The sequence below is a fragment of the Amblyomma maculatum genome, chromosome 4 (assembly GCF_055883805.1).
Source record: "Amblyomma maculatum isolate TAMU_Amacu chromosome 4, ASM5588380v1, whole genome shotgun sequence".
Classification (NCBI taxonomy): Eukaryota; Metazoa; Arthropoda; class Arachnida; order Ixodida; family Ixodidae; genus Amblyomma; species Amblyomma maculatum.
The window spans coordinates 92,732,655-92,747,799 of record NC_139347.1 but is presented as its reverse complement, the minus strand read 5'-3'; the positions used below and the strand labels follow the sequence as shown (position 1 = coordinate 92,747,799).

General features: G+C 47.3%; 1 protein-coding gene across 1 annotated transcript in view; it reads right to left on the bottom strand.

The window, feature by feature from the left end:
* Window positions 1-2,166: 2,166 nt before the first annotated feature.
* Window positions 2,167-15,145, bottom strand: part of LOC146191671 (cell adhesion molecule Dscam1-like) — a 303,280-nt gene continuing 290,301 nt past the window's right edge. The window contains exons 20-24 of the mRNA XM_084600362.1: window positions 8,028-8,318; window positions 6,316-6,501; window positions 4,738-4,904; window positions 4,512-4,587; window positions 2,167-4,237 (exon numbers count right to left, since the gene is read on the bottom strand). Coding sequence (XP_084456488.1) covers window positions 4,197-4,237; window positions 4,512-4,587; window positions 4,738-4,904; window positions 6,316-6,501; window positions 8,028-8,318 — 761 coding nt within the window. The 3' untranslated portion in view covers window positions 2,167-4,196. The remainder of the gene's footprint in view (window positions 4,238-4,511; window positions 4,588-4,737; window positions 4,905-6,315; window positions 6,502-8,027; window positions 8,319-15,145) is intronic.

Below are 15,145 nucleotides of genomic sequence, written 5' to 3'. Positions count from 1 at the left end.
GCGAACGTGCTTCCCTTGGAACTGTCTACTTCTTAGGTACGCCGGCATGGGAGACGACTGTCTTGGTGCAAAGCCAACCTGTCAAATTCAAGATCGACACAGGCGCTGACAAATCGACCTCCCGCCCACGGCTTTCAGCAGGCGCCAACATCAGCCTCCGCTGTCATATGCTCCTCGTCAGCTTTACGGTCCTGATGGAAGGCTTCTCGCAGCCAAAGTGTTAGCCCGTGTTCAGCTCGCCCATAGTGAACGCAGAATATTCATACTTCCTTACTCGGCAAGTTTGCAGACACTCTTCGTCAGCGCCATCGCAAAGAAGGTGAGTCCAAGAGACGAATTTCCTTCGTTGCTTCAGGAACTCTGCAAAGTATAGAGAGCGCCAGATACGCTCGAGAGAAGAAGCAAAGTCATTTGCTCTGAACATCCAGAATACCAATTCAGCTTCAAGAGAAACCAAGGCTTGACCTTCAACGAACGGAAAACATTGGCTTCATATCAGCTGTTGGCGAGCTGGCTGAATGGTGTGCACCTATTATGTTAGTCCCAAAACTAGCCGGCGATGTTAGAATTCTCTGCGCGCACTTCACTGAACTCAACTGTCACATCCTGAGAGAAGCGTCCAATTCCCACAGTCGAGCACATACACTCAGGCTTAATGGGATATATAAGCTGTTTTCGAAGCTTTTTGAGAAATCGGGGTTCTGGCAGATACCGCTCAGTAGAGACAGCAAGAAGCTTATCACTTTCATCTCACCATTCGGGGGGTTTTCCTTCACTAAACTACCATCTGGCATCGAGTCCGCTCTCGAGCACTTCTAGAAGTAGCATATCAGGTTCACCGAGCACATGTCCCTTTAAGAAGCTGGCCCACTGAGGTAGAGTAGCCTAACCACCAAGAGGGGACACTGGCATTTTAGCGACCGACCCGCCAGATGGAGTTTCATATACTTGGCCTCTGAGACTTGACAGCCTAAGTGGTTATCTGTGAATGCCCTCTATTGTTCGCTAGTCTGCAGAAAACGTTATGGAGCGGCTTTACTGTCACTAAGTTTGCTAGATACTGATTCACTTCGCTGATGCGCTTTGTCACCTACGATAGGCGGGCTTAGATCAAAAGTAGGCCGAAGGGGCCTGTGGGAGTGTGCCATATTATTCTGTGATCAAGGCACCTTGCTACGCGCAGTGACGCGAGCACAGAAGCGCTACCCATCAACTGCACCGCTAATGGATGAATGAATATTAGAGCATCTCTTCTGAACTGGGATGGTGGCAGTTGCGACCATGCTCGGCTTTTCTTTTCGTATATATCGAATGTTGTTATAATTCGGTCAACTATTCCTTAACTTCAGTCACTAAGTTGTTATTTATGCACTTCTAACCTTATATAACCTTTTTGGTTATCAACCGTCTCTTCCTCTCGCTTTCTGCTAACTTTTACCGCAAATTCATTCACTCGACTACTGGTACCTCTTAACCATAGAACTCAGGGAGAGTTATTGGGTATGCGTCAACGCTTGGATGCATACCATGCACCACATTCGAATGTAATATGTTCAATTGTTTCTACGCATTTGCCGTACACTGCACATGTTTCAGCTTCTTGGCTAAATTTCGTTTGGTAGCGGCACGTTTTGAGACACCCACATCTAGCTTCATAAAGTATAGGGCACCGCTTCTTTGCTGCTTGAGTTGTCAAAAAAAAAAAAAAAAAGTCTTCTTCAACTGCTTTTTCCAATTTCGATGTAGTTCTACCCTTTGCTTCTTTCCCATTGAATGCATCCCATTTTTACCTCCTGTGTTTTTAACTGTTGGTTAACGCTCTATTCCTCCGTCCTTGTGTCCAGCATACAAGCTTACTGACTATTTTCTTATAGTTGTTTTACTCCATTGTGAGTGAACGTTTTTATTTTGGAATATATATTTAAAAACTTTAGCAGCCTGCCTGTTACTATTCAATTTTCTCAGGCGTTCCTCACATAATATTTAATAAAGCAGTGTTGCACATAATGCATACAGGCAGGCTTGCCAGGAACATGTGTGCCGCGTCTCCGGCGGATGGCCGTAGAAGCCGATTAAAGACGCCATTCAGGTGTCGAGTAAATCTTGCCACGCAGATTGCGCTTTAGCTCAGATAATGCTTCTTTATTCATCCACAACAGTCACGTAGCAATGTTGAACACAACTGGCGTCATGTTGCTTGCACCCAGTAGTTGAGTAGTATTTGACGTCTACGGAATAGCTTGAAAGAATATGTCTAAAGCTGGTCACAGACATTAGCACAATGTATACCCTGCAGTTGTCGGTGAGTCAGTTAAAAGCACTTACGCATCTCTGGCCCACGTGCTCCTTCCTCTGCCGGAATTCGATGAATGAATCTAGTCGATCGGGGCTGTTTCGTCGGGATTTTACAGCTCAGAGCCCACTTCTCAACAGGGCCGCTTGAACTGCCAGTTATGTTTTTGAAAGTGGCGCGTCACCAGATCGAATGTACGGCACGATTACGCTGAAGATCTATATCGAGAATGCGTGAGGAAAGGGCACTGTGCGCTTTAAAGCGACGCCTTTTTGGAAAGTGTCAATCTCTTTGTCAGTATCGACCAATGCACATATTCAGAGATCAGGTACATTCCTTCGGACAGTCGAGGCGTCGATCGTATAATTTCTTCTAAACTGAGACAGTTTCTCTACTCTGCCTATCAGTGAATTTTTGTGGCACATGGGGAGAAATTTTCAAGGTAATTAAATGATCTCGTGGTCCCAGGCTGCCTTTGTTTGCTCTGCAAGCTCTCTTTTTTTTCCCCAGGCAGCCAGTCATCATCCCCGAAAATTGAAGTAGTTTTGCAAAATGATTCGAACAACATGAAGGATTTAAAGAGGTCAGGTATATCGACGTTGGAGTGGCCCATATAACCAATTATGTTAGCCTTTTCGGCCTGTTAGTTCCTGACTGAGAATTCCATTACAAAATTTGCCCAGAAAATTCCTTACGTCAATGTTACCCTGCACGGTGGCGTAGTAATTCAAGATACTCAATGAAAGTGTGTTTAGAAACGCTTACGTTAGAGTAGAGGACTTCATCACAGCCCTTTCATCCGTGCAGCTGATGTCTATGCGTCGCCTAACGTACGGTGTATGAAAGGCTGGTAGTAGGCAGATGTAATTAGATTCAAATCTTGTGCAAAGCACTTGGTGACTGATGTACTTGCGCAAGATGAGGTTTTCATGAATATTGCGCTAATTTGTGACTCCTTGTTAGCCTTCCATTCACACTGTCTGCAAGGACAAGAAAACTGCGCGTATTGTCCTTCACTTGTAGTGTTTTTCGTTTGTTTCATGTACCTCCAGTCCTTGTTTCAGTGATGCATTAATTTGCGCTGATTTGTCTAATAATTCAACTTCGTGGCTCATCACAGATTATTTTCTTCTGTCTGTGGTAACGCTGGCAGGGCTGCGGAGATCCACGATATCGCTTGCTCTGATCATTCTACAACGTGGCTTCGATAACGTACTCCTGCAAGAAGATATCCATGACAAGTGATGGGATGGCGCGTAAAATCGTCACAGTATTGTATGTGCTCAGAGGTAAAATGCATCAAGCTCACGAGGTCCCCTGAAAAAAAAAAAAAAAAGCGATAAAGGAAAAGAAAACATGGAAACAGAAAACAGTTATGCGACATCATCGTCGCCGTCTGTCTAAAACTTCGCACTTTGTCGCTCAGTCTGGTACTGTCACACCGTCGCGCGCACACACACACACGCACACATGCATACACGAGTTATTCACATTAGTCTTGGTTTTGTACAGGGTGGCGCGATTGAAGGCGCTTCCGTCGTTCTCGTTGGTGGCGTGTGCAGTAGAGTGTCCTTATGTACAAACCGCACCAGCATACTTTGAAAGGCTCGTAGCCAGCCTGCGCCGCCTGTAGATGATTGAAGCGTAGGTCCCTATAGTATGCTAGCGGCTGCTCCAACCCGCTGCTGGTTCGTTGAGTCGGTCTTGCTTATCACGTCACGTTTTCTCTTCGTTTCTTCTCTGTCGCCGTGGTCTAGCGTGGATTCCACACACACGCGCACAGAGATACACATATGCTCACACACCGCCGACGTCATTCGTGCGTCAGGTTCGCTACGTAGAGCTCGGCATAGCTTTCGCCGGATAATTTGTTTCCCACGCGTTATGAAAGACTAGACCTGTTTCAGGTGACCCGAGCTGCTGGCCTTCCGTTCCTTGCTAGCGCTGCAAGAAGAAAGACAAAAATGGAGAAGGGCTTTAACAATAACTAACCCTCCGTAAGCACTCACACCCCTGGCTTTTTTATGTTAAAAATTGAGTATACGATATAAACTCCAAGAGGGCATAAAATATCGTGTAGATTTAGCCGGAGTTCGAATTGAGGTAAATCTCTTTATAGCGCTTTGCTTTGACGGAACTAAAGCTTCATTTCTATTCAAGCAAGACTGGATTAACGAGAGCGCACAACAATTGAAAGCTTACACAGTGGCCACCTCACCTGGACATTGGTATATGTGACCGTCAGACCGGGGCGGCCGTGGCGTTCGCTTCACGGTGGCATAGAGGGGCTCATCCTGCGGGGAACATCACATGAAAGACAGGAACAAGTTAAAAATGCTGCCTTATTATTTAAGAGCTGTCTAGTTGCAATTTACGAAAAACCAATAATCGCGGGAAGGCGCACCATCAAAAACTGAGGAAAGAAACTGAGGGTGTGCTTGTACCATGTGGTCGGTCCTCTTCTCGGGGCCCCTGGTTCCGAGCTGCGTGGTGGCGTAAGGCGCCGGGAAGAAGGCACTGCTGGAGCACTCCTTGCCCACCTTGCCCTCCAGGTCGCTCATCTGCATGGCCTCTTGCATGCCATTCTTTCGGGTGCCGTAAAGCGAGGAACCTGCGCGGAGAATCGAGAGGGCGGTGTGCTTGGGTGCGAGGTTCTGCGCATGCGGCTTTGTGCGGACAAGTTGTCGTTGAACTAGACTGATGGTTGGCCACTATTTTTAACGCCGAAGTGGCCGCATTCACAGTAAGCGGATTTTAAGTGACACAAAGCGAGAAATAATGGGCAGGCGCTGTTAGCTGCTGGTAATTTCGACAAGCACGATGGAGACGCGTAACGAGATTTTTTCTACAGCGAATAGAGCACAAAACGTCGAATTACGTAGCCGATTATTCGGATGACTTTTCAGCCACTACGTCTGCCCATTTATCGTTGAGGGAAAAAGAAAACATCTCAACGCGCAAAACGAGGGAGTTCTACAAAACTTTACGTCATCGACAACGTACTGACTTTGAATTGGCATGGTGGGAAAAAACACGTTTCAAATTTAAGGACACATTTTTCAGCAGTGAAACGATGTTCTTGTATTGAACATGCGTGAACGTGCTCTCTCACCCCTTTCCCCTCCCCATCTCTTTTTTGCTTTCTTGTTGCTGTTCCCTGAATGTCTCCCGTGAAATTGAAGATTGTGTCACACAGAGTGATAAGTATATAGGCACAGTGATTTTTCTACGCAATGCGGCTCTGGTCTGGAAAAGTAGTGTAAACAGTGGAGAGCGGAGAGAGACGGAGAAGGAAAGACAGAGAGGTTGGAGACTGTGATTTGTCTTCGCCATGTTCTTAATTTTGCGACTGATACGATGCTCTGACTGTTTATATGGCCAGCCATGTCTTCATACCCAGAAGTTTGCACAAATTCTGGGTATATGTGTGTGGGTGGGGGGAAGGTTTTGAGCATATATTTATCCCCAGATAACTGCACCATCACAACCCATATATAACCGCAGATTTTCCTTTGGCAGGTTTGCTGTATTTTGCTATTTATTTTCGAGAACGCACCCCATTAGCTTTCTATGACAGTTTTAATTACTCGCCGCGGGCGAAGGAAGCAAAATTTTCTTAAGTATCAGAAGCTTACATTCCCTATATCAGCAGGTTCATAAAAAAATGTCTTACAATATTCCACAGTTACTTATCAATTTTTCAGAAGCGCCACCTATTTGTTTTCTGTGGCAGTTTTAATTACTATGTGTGCACGCAGAAGAAAGATTGAAATCTTTTTGCCACGCATTGCAAGCTTATAGACCATTCCTATCAATATGTGCATAACAATGTCTTATAATATCTAATAGTTGCGGCCCACAATTGAAAGATGTCCCAGCAAGCTCGGTTTAATTGCTATCAGTATGACCCTTATTGCAGCCTGATGAATTCAGAGTGTAGGCGGTCAGAACGAAATCACACGCAACAAAAATCATGCACACAGCTCGAGCAGCGGCCCGGCGGCGGAAGCGTTTAGGCTTACCGTTGGCGTACGTACCACTCTGGGAACTGCCGGAGGAATGCTTTCTGCGGACGACCATGCACACGACGACCAGGAGAACGACCACAATGACTAGGGACACAACGACCGGCACCACCACTGTCGCGTCCGACACCACCGACGAGGTCTCGCGATGCACTTCAGTCCGCGGTGTCACCTGGTCTGCAGCTGCAATAGATGGGCGTGGTGTTGGCACTGTGCCTAGACGTACTACATGCTACAGGCATTGCTCGAGAAAAGTCGCGGGCCGGTATGCTCTGTAGAATCGTTTCTTATGAGTCATGACACTGTCAAGCGTAACGATCTTATGTCCCGAATCCAACTCCTGCTGCGTCTGCTGGTACACGAATTACGTTTTCTGATCATTCCCTACTTCCGCGCAGAGAAGTTCTGATTTTCTTAGACGTACGAGAGCACGTAGAAAAGAGCAAAAGGTGGCATGTACCAATATTACACCATACAAGGACGTTCATGTAATGCGAGCTTTTTTTAGCTTTTCAAAATGAAGGAGTATGATTAGGCGAAACGAGTATGTTTCATCGCAGTCAAGCGCCTTAATCGGACGTTTAATCCTGCTTGAAATATAGCATTTGCCAAAAGTAACCGCTACGTTGGGCGTGGTGTATATCGTTTAACAAGACACTCTTTTGCGATGTTTATAACCTCTGGCCACTTGATGCTCGAATTGTTTTTTTTTTTTTCATTTGTCATCTATGATGATCTATGAAACTCTATCAAATTATCTCCCAGTCGACTGCTGCTGTACGTTCCGTTTTCTGCCTTTCGTTGCCCTTGTTCAGCTGTGACCACAAAGCGCGTCCGTGCTTCCTTTGCAGTACTTAAAAGCCCGGTTTCTAGCACTACTGAAGTTCTTGAGCACTCTTCAAAAGGATTTCGTTGCCCGCAGTGCTGGTTCCGCGTCATTGCAGAGTCCAAGTCCTGTATTAGTTAGGATGGGGCTTGAGTACTGAAGTTGCCTTAGCTCACGGTTGAGTGACCTACGCAGCAACTCAAAGCGTCTAGACACCGCCGGAATGGCGCAGTGGTTAAGGCGCTCGACTACTTTGCCCAAGGATGCTGGATCGAATCCTGGCCTCGGCGGCCGCTTCTCGGTGGAGTCGAAAAGCTGGGCGTCTGTGTGCTGTGCGATGTCAGTGCACGTTAAGGAACCCTAGGTGGCCGAAATTTTCGGAGACCATTCATTACGGCGTCTGTCATAGCCTGATTCGGTTTTAGACGTTAAACCCCATAAACCAGCAAGTAAATCATCAAAGCGACTAGAGAGGTTATCTCTAGATGTCTTTTGATTGTCCTGTTACACATAATAAATACATCAATGCGAATTCCAACTATAATAATATCGCCGCCACCAATCAAATACAGCTGGTTGTGCAAGATAAATGCCTAAATGACGTATTGATGTATAAAACATTTCCCGGTGTTATATTTTAACATTTAAAGGCGCGAAAAACTCAAGACAAGCAGAGAAGACGACGGGACACTTCGTTCCGCGCTTCGTCCCGTCGTTTTTCTCGCATGTAATATGTCAAGCATGTACTGTAACCAACTAGCCCTACAAGTCCTCTTAATATAAATTTTAAATTAGATTGCACAGCTAGGCTTCCTGAAGCCGCACTGGGCACTGCATAAGCGCCAAACAAGAAGCGAGGGAAAGGAAAGGAGAGTGCGCATACCTCCGTGCTTGGAGAGCGTGGCGAACGCGTACTCGGCTTCGGTGACGCCCGCGCTGTTGTGCGCCGTCATCTGGAGCGTGTACCAGGTGGCCGGCGTGAGTCCCGGGATCTCGAGGCGTGCGTCCCTGGGCCGCATTGCCTGCACCGTCGTCCAGTCGGCGTCCTGGCGGCGCCGGTACTTGACCGTGAACTGGTGAATGGGGCAGCCGCCGCTGTGCCACGCGCCCAGCAGTACCACGGCCGAGCTCACGTTGGACTGCACCAGCGATTGCCGGTCCGGAGCAACGGGCGCTGCAGGAACACCCGTTCGCCTCAATGCGGATATAGTATAGGCACATTTAATTTGGAGTTCGGTGAAATTTACGGGGAGCTCGGGTCTGTACAATCCCCAGAAAACAATTAAAGTCGGGTCATTGAAAAGCACAGATTCTGACCATTGCCCCCCTAAACAGAGAAGGCCTGGACTGTCATTCAGTGGTGAAAGAAGGATGATCGGGGAAAATCGAGCCCCGGAAAGGGAACGACGTCCTACCTGCCAGCATTTTTCGGCGGTGACATGTGTGTCATGTCGTGCGCGTATGCTCTATTCAGCTTTTTTTTTTTTTATTACTGGAAGCTTTGTGCGCCAAGCTTTGCTTGTTGTCCTCGATGGATGAGTGTCGAATGCTTGTTTAGGGCTCAACTGACAGGATCTTTCGCCGCTCATTTACTGACAGCAAGCGACGGAGAGGTGAAGCGTTAGGCCTAGTTCACGCCGCGGTGGAAGTCAGCGGTGTGTGTGCGCGCGCGTGAGTGAGTTGCTACAAAAGAGAAGACCTTCATACGTTGCTGTGCCCTCGCCGCCTATCTGGTGAGGACACAAGTACGGCGCAGTCCAGGCAAGTATAAGATGTATAAAAACTTGAGATCCTGTCCACAAAGCAGCCCGAGTCGTCAGGCATAGGCTGGCGTGGGCTCCTTGATTGAATGAAAAATCGAAAGCAAGTGACCGCACTGCAGGTTCGAATTATGTGATGTCCAATACCATTTAGCGTATATTGTTTTTAGTGCTTGTTGCTTGGAAACCACTCGGGGATAATTGTCAACCATGCGGCAAACGACAACACCATCCACTGCGTTCACCCGTTGGCTGTGCTAGGTATCCTTCTCGTGTGTTGCTATTGAGTTATGTGAAACACGTGAGTACGTTTTCGCTCTGCGGTTCGTTTACAACCTAATTTGTGGGTACTTCGGTTTGATCATCTCTGTGCATGTGTTTTGAACAGTCCTTGCAATTCACCTGCATATTATAAAGAAAGAGATGCGCAGTGGCAATAAGAGAGCGCTCATCGTTATTGATAAATGGATTAGTGCTCTCGTTGAAAGAGCGCTGACAGTTCCTATTTATCGAGACAAAGTTAATTACAAGGAAAATACCGCGTCTGCGTTATGAGCGAAAAACTTCGCTGCGGCTCAACTTGGTTAAGCCCGGGGAATTGGGAAAGCAATTGGTCCTGCTTATACATAGACCAACCAGTTCAGCTAAACATTCAAGTTACGCCTAGTTGGGCCAAGCGTAGCCAGACGGTTCTTCTTCTGTTTCTTCATCACGGAGCCGCCGCTTGGCTGCAGCAGATCGCCCCAGCCTCGCCTTATACGCATCATCCGACATACCGTAAGGCTGCGCCCCGACCACTGCGAGGAGCCGAGCCACAGCCCCATTTATCCTCCTAGCATGACGTCACAAACAGCGAGCGCCCTCTCTCGGCTGCTACACAGCGCAGTGTATGGACTCGCCGCCACGATCCGATGGCGCGAGCTGGGGCCTCGTCTCTCCGTCTGGCGTGACATCACACGATCATGTCAAAATGGCGTGACGTCACCGCTGCGGTTCCTGTAAGGACTCACCGCCACCATCCGATGGCGCGAGCTGGGGCCCTGTCTCTCGGTCTGGCGTGACGTCACACGGTCACGTGAAAGGTCATGTATGGAGGCGCCACGACACGTCAAAGGCTCGAAGTGCTAGCAGTATTGCTTTTGCAATACTGCACGCTGGCACCTGCCATGGCCAAGCACTAATTCTTCGACGGTTTGTGTGGCTTAATGCGACCTCATGACATCACAAAGATGGGTGGAGCTGTCAACTCGGTTCGCTCATTTGAGGTGGAAAAGGGAAATGAGGACCAACCTTCCGGTGCTCTTGGACACCGAGTCAGACACTTTACCACAAGGCCACGCAGTCGCATTCACATGGCTCGCTTGAAACGGGCTTTATATATCGGATGGTAGCGTATACGATATCGCGTCATGCCCTTTAAGGGGAGCTTAAAGGGCCACTGTCCAGGGAAGGCCCTTTTAAGAAAAGGAGCCCAGTGTTTCGATCAGGTACCGGAGATAGTCTGTGCAAAATTCTACAGCGACACGCGCGCCGCAAAGCATCGAAAATACAATTCAAAGCTCCCTCATGCTCTCCTTTGAGAAGCCAGCTTCACCGCTTCCTGCGCTGGCCCGACGGCCCCCCGATAATTACGTACGTATCGGGAACGACGTCCATTGGTCCGTCTCGCTGACTGACGGGAAAATAATGGGTGTCTACCGCTCGCAGCGCGCTTTTCCCTCGCCACGTCCAGACTGAATCCAGCGGCGCGCGCTCCCTCGACCGCTTTTTTTTTTTTCGCGCTCGCGGAGAGCCACGCCCCACTTCCCGCCAAACGCGGAGGAGGAAGGGGAATTTGTATTGCGGAGGCTAGACGACCTCGGGCAGGAGAGTGAAAAACTTTTGCGAGGGAACGGAAGGAGAGAGGCAGGATAGAATCGGGTGATTGCGGTGGCTGTAACTGCGTTATTAGTTACTCTTTTCAAAAACATTTTGCGGCCTTGCGTTCCAGGGGCGAAGTCTCACAGTCACCGGGGAAGAAAATATTTTCGACCGGAGGGTGGACAGTGGGCCTTTAAGTGTTCGCCATAATTTTTAGCTTTGAAGAACGCTGTTACATGCCTTCTAATGACAAATATATTTCTAATATGTCTAATTAGTTAAACCTTGGACATAGACTTTCCGAGTAATTTAAAAATGTGGCTGCGCGTGCAGAATTTTATCAGTTTTCTGCCATGTCGCTGTGTTGTTTTTTTGAAGTAGAAGGCAAGCAAGGACTAATGTGTGGCCTTAGATTGGGGCAGTAAAGGTCCCTTATGGTTCGCGAGCGCAGATGATTGCACGAGTCGGTAAGACACAACATTATTACAGGATGGAAGCCGCACGATGAAGTGTGCCGTTGCATACCCAAACATGGCAATGACTTCCGTCAGGCGTTTAAAGAAAGGAGCCGCTTGATATTGATACGTGGAAAGGAACACAACAGCTGAAGACGCGTGATTGTTCCGACGAGCACCAACCTTCTCGTAGCACCCACCGTTGTTATCACTTCGTCCTCTGTGTCACTGTTGCTGATCGTTGTCTTCCTTAACGTCCAGCGACGCAGGGCATATATGTCACAATATTCTTGGAAGCAGGCAGTGTAACAGCTATACAGTCTACGGATTAGAAGCCCTTTGTGTGCCCTTTTGGCTGAAGAAATTAACTTGCTTACTTTATTTCGGGATACAGCATTTACGGACGATCTCATATGTTTGCATTAGAGAGATATGTTTTTCAATTTCGGGTCAAGGAAATGGTTTTACTTGTACTTATGTTTGTTTTGTTACTAATGCTGCGCGATTGTCAGTGCGTATTTACCTGTATGTACTTCGCGCTCGGTTTTTCGTGGTTTGTGTATACTTGTTTTTTTTTTTTCTACGGAAGATGGTGGCATGTACTTGTATGAGTGGCGGTTTCATACCGTCATGTGTCGTATTCCATCATGTGTTTTAGCTTTTATTGCGCGTATACCACTGCGCTGTTTTACCCCAAAAAACGTTTACGCTTTGTTGCTGATAACAAAGCTACAACTCCCTGCATTCGCCATTGCCAGTCAGCCACTCCATTGTATTCAGTGTGTCGTGAAGGAATATCTGAGAGAGAATTTTTATCGTTGGCGATAGTTATGGACGTGTGCGTAAACAAACCAGCGGCTGAGTTTTCTTTTTTTTTTTTTTTTTCTGTAGCGCACTTGTTCGTGCGGTAGATGCAAAATAGGTTCATGTTTCTCCGTAACTTTAAACATTTTTTTTTTTTTTTTTTTTTGGGGGGGGGGGGGGTGTAGCGACCACTACGTTATCGAAACGCAGGTGAACTTAGCGGAGTACAGCAGAGTCCCACGTAACGCTAAAATCACCTACTGTCACAAGTTCAGAGAACAACAACAGACGACCAAGAGCATCAACTTACAAAAATGGGCAGGTGAGACCAGAAAAACCCATAAGAAGAACACAAAAAAGTCACGTCCACGGAAGACTTCCCAATTGTAGACATACACTTATTCCATCTATGGGACGCACGCAGAGGGATGACCAAACGATGGAGAGAGCACAAATATAACAGGAAACTCAAACAGACAATCGCACAAATCAAGAAACAAATAAGTGAGTACTTCCTTAAACTTACAAGCAATAATCGGAGCCAAATCTGCGAAAGTTTAAATGGAAATCTTAGCAGTGCCTAAACGTGGGCATTGTTGAGACTGAGACACCTTATTGACAAAAAAAAAAAAAAAAAAAAAAAACTCAAATAGAGAACACAGCAAGACATTAAAAAGGATAACGCATCAGCTCCAAGGAACAGATGAGCAAGTCATCGACCACCTTTGGTCAAGACACGTGGGAAACACACACACCACCACCATGCCCGATACAAAACACGGGAGAGGACAACCAGAAGCTGGACGCCCAGATAACAATCGCAGTAAGATCATCTGCCAGGAATACAGCCCCAGGCAAGGATCAGATTACTGACGTGATAATTAGAAACCTAAATGACAAGCAAACCCAGACACTAACGGACTTCATGAACAAACACTGGGACAATGGTAGTCCCTGAAGAATGGAGACACTCGGAGACCAAATGATCCCCAAATCAAGCAAACCACCTAGACTGGAAAATCTCCGACCCATTTCGCTGACCTCTTGCGTGGGGAAGCTTTATGAAAAAGTCATCAATACAAGACTGAGTAACTATATGGAAGACAACGACCTGTTTTCAGACACGATGTTCGGCTTCGGGCCCAGGCTCTCCACACAACACGTCCTACTTGCAGCTTAAGGAGACTGTCGTAAACAAAATAACGACAAAAAATGAAAGCATCATATTGGCCATAGATGTGAAGGACGCATTTGACAACATTAGCCACGAAGCGATACTCAGGGAACCCTCTGCAACAAATTGCGGAAGAAAGACCTTCGAATATGTCAAAGCATTCCTAACGGGCAGAACAGCCACCAGTGGGATAAATAACACACGGTAAGAAACAAGAAAAACCCCTAGAAAAGGCACAGCACAAGGACCAGTTACATCTCCAATACTAACATTACCATGATAGGGACAGCGAGAAGACTCCGAAATATGCAACACATAGAACATGCAATCTACGCAGACGATGTAAGAGTATGGACCAAGAAGGGGTCTATACTGGGGAAAAAAAAGAACAGTTGCAACTCGCTGCGAAAGAACTTGAACATTTCGACCGCTCTAGCGAAATGCAGTGCTTACCCGGAGAAGTCACAATACATAAGATTACACTCTCCCATGTACAAGCCGGTGGACATCGACATAACCATGAACGGGCACCCGATTCGTCAGACGGACAAAATGAGAATACTAAGCCTGTGGTTACAAGAAGGAGGCAAACGCGATCACACGATCAAATCTCTTACCACTGTAAACCAACCAAGGCTCCATAATGATCATCAGGATAACAAACAAAAGTAGGGGGATCAAGGAACAAGACGCAATACGGATAGTGACCCGCTCTCGTCACCCAGCGCCTCACCTACAGTCTCCCATATATTAAAACAACCAAGACGGAAAGGAACAAGATTAACGCGCTAATCAGGAAGGCATACAAACTGGTTCTGGGATAGCCACCATACTACGCCTCTAACATCATGTTTGACGGTCACCATAGGAATGCACTGCACCTTCGAAGAACATAGTAGGAAGTTATATGCTCGATTCCCAGTTCATTCTAGACGTTCACAGAAAATTGATGACCTCCAAATACTCCGATATCATAATTTTCATTTCTGATAGAGAGAAAGAGAGAGAGAGAGAAGTTTATTAGCACCAGCCAGAGAATTTGACAGGGAATCGTGTAACGCTAACTCCCAAGCACTCCCCCCTAGCCGTCGGCCGATATCTCTTGGATCGCGGCGGCAGCCATAGCCGGTCCGATGACTTTACGCTGGGCTTGTTCTTCTCTGTTGGACAGCAGTGCCTCCCAGGAATCCCTGCTTCTGTTCGGCTCTCAAAAGTTATAGGCCACGTCATGTGGACCAAGTCCGCGATTCCGTCGCATTTTTAGCACCGAGGGCTAAACGCCTCGGGGTGTCATTTGCTTGCAAGGCGCGGATTTCGAAAGACTCCCGTTTGCAGTTTGCTCCAAGCTACCTCTTCTCTCTTTGAGCTTCATGCGAGCGCGTTCGTGTTTTTGTGCGCGCGAGCGCTAGTTGCGGTCCTCTTGCCGAGTCCCGGCCACCGTCGCGTTCCAAGAGGAAAAAATTACAATGATTAAATTACGGCGCACTTTTTCATGCAAGTTGTATGGTAAACGGTAGACTTTGATGGGTAGTTGTCGGCCGTTTTTGTTAAAGGGGCTTTGTGACCGCCCTTCCTACCGCAATGTATTGTGCCGCTGTTTTTCTCTGATGGCGCCGCACCGGCTATCGTGGAACCGAGTCAGCCTTTAACAACAGGTGTAACTGAACTAGGGATCGCACAGAGTAGCTGCAGAACTAAGAAAAATATTTTAGTGGAGAACTGTCCCCGCCAGCATCGAAAGTCATCAGACATTTCAGCGCTGTTCGGCTCGTGGAGAGAGGAAATTGCCGCAAGAATATTGCATGCCTCGGTTCCTGGTCAATGAACCAGGTCGCTAGAAACCACTCATCGTTAAATGTAGATAGGTCATTGATTTCGGACAGCAGCATCGCAGCAGCGAACTGACTTCCTCTGGCCGCTGTCGGCATGAACCAATGGGTAAGGCGGT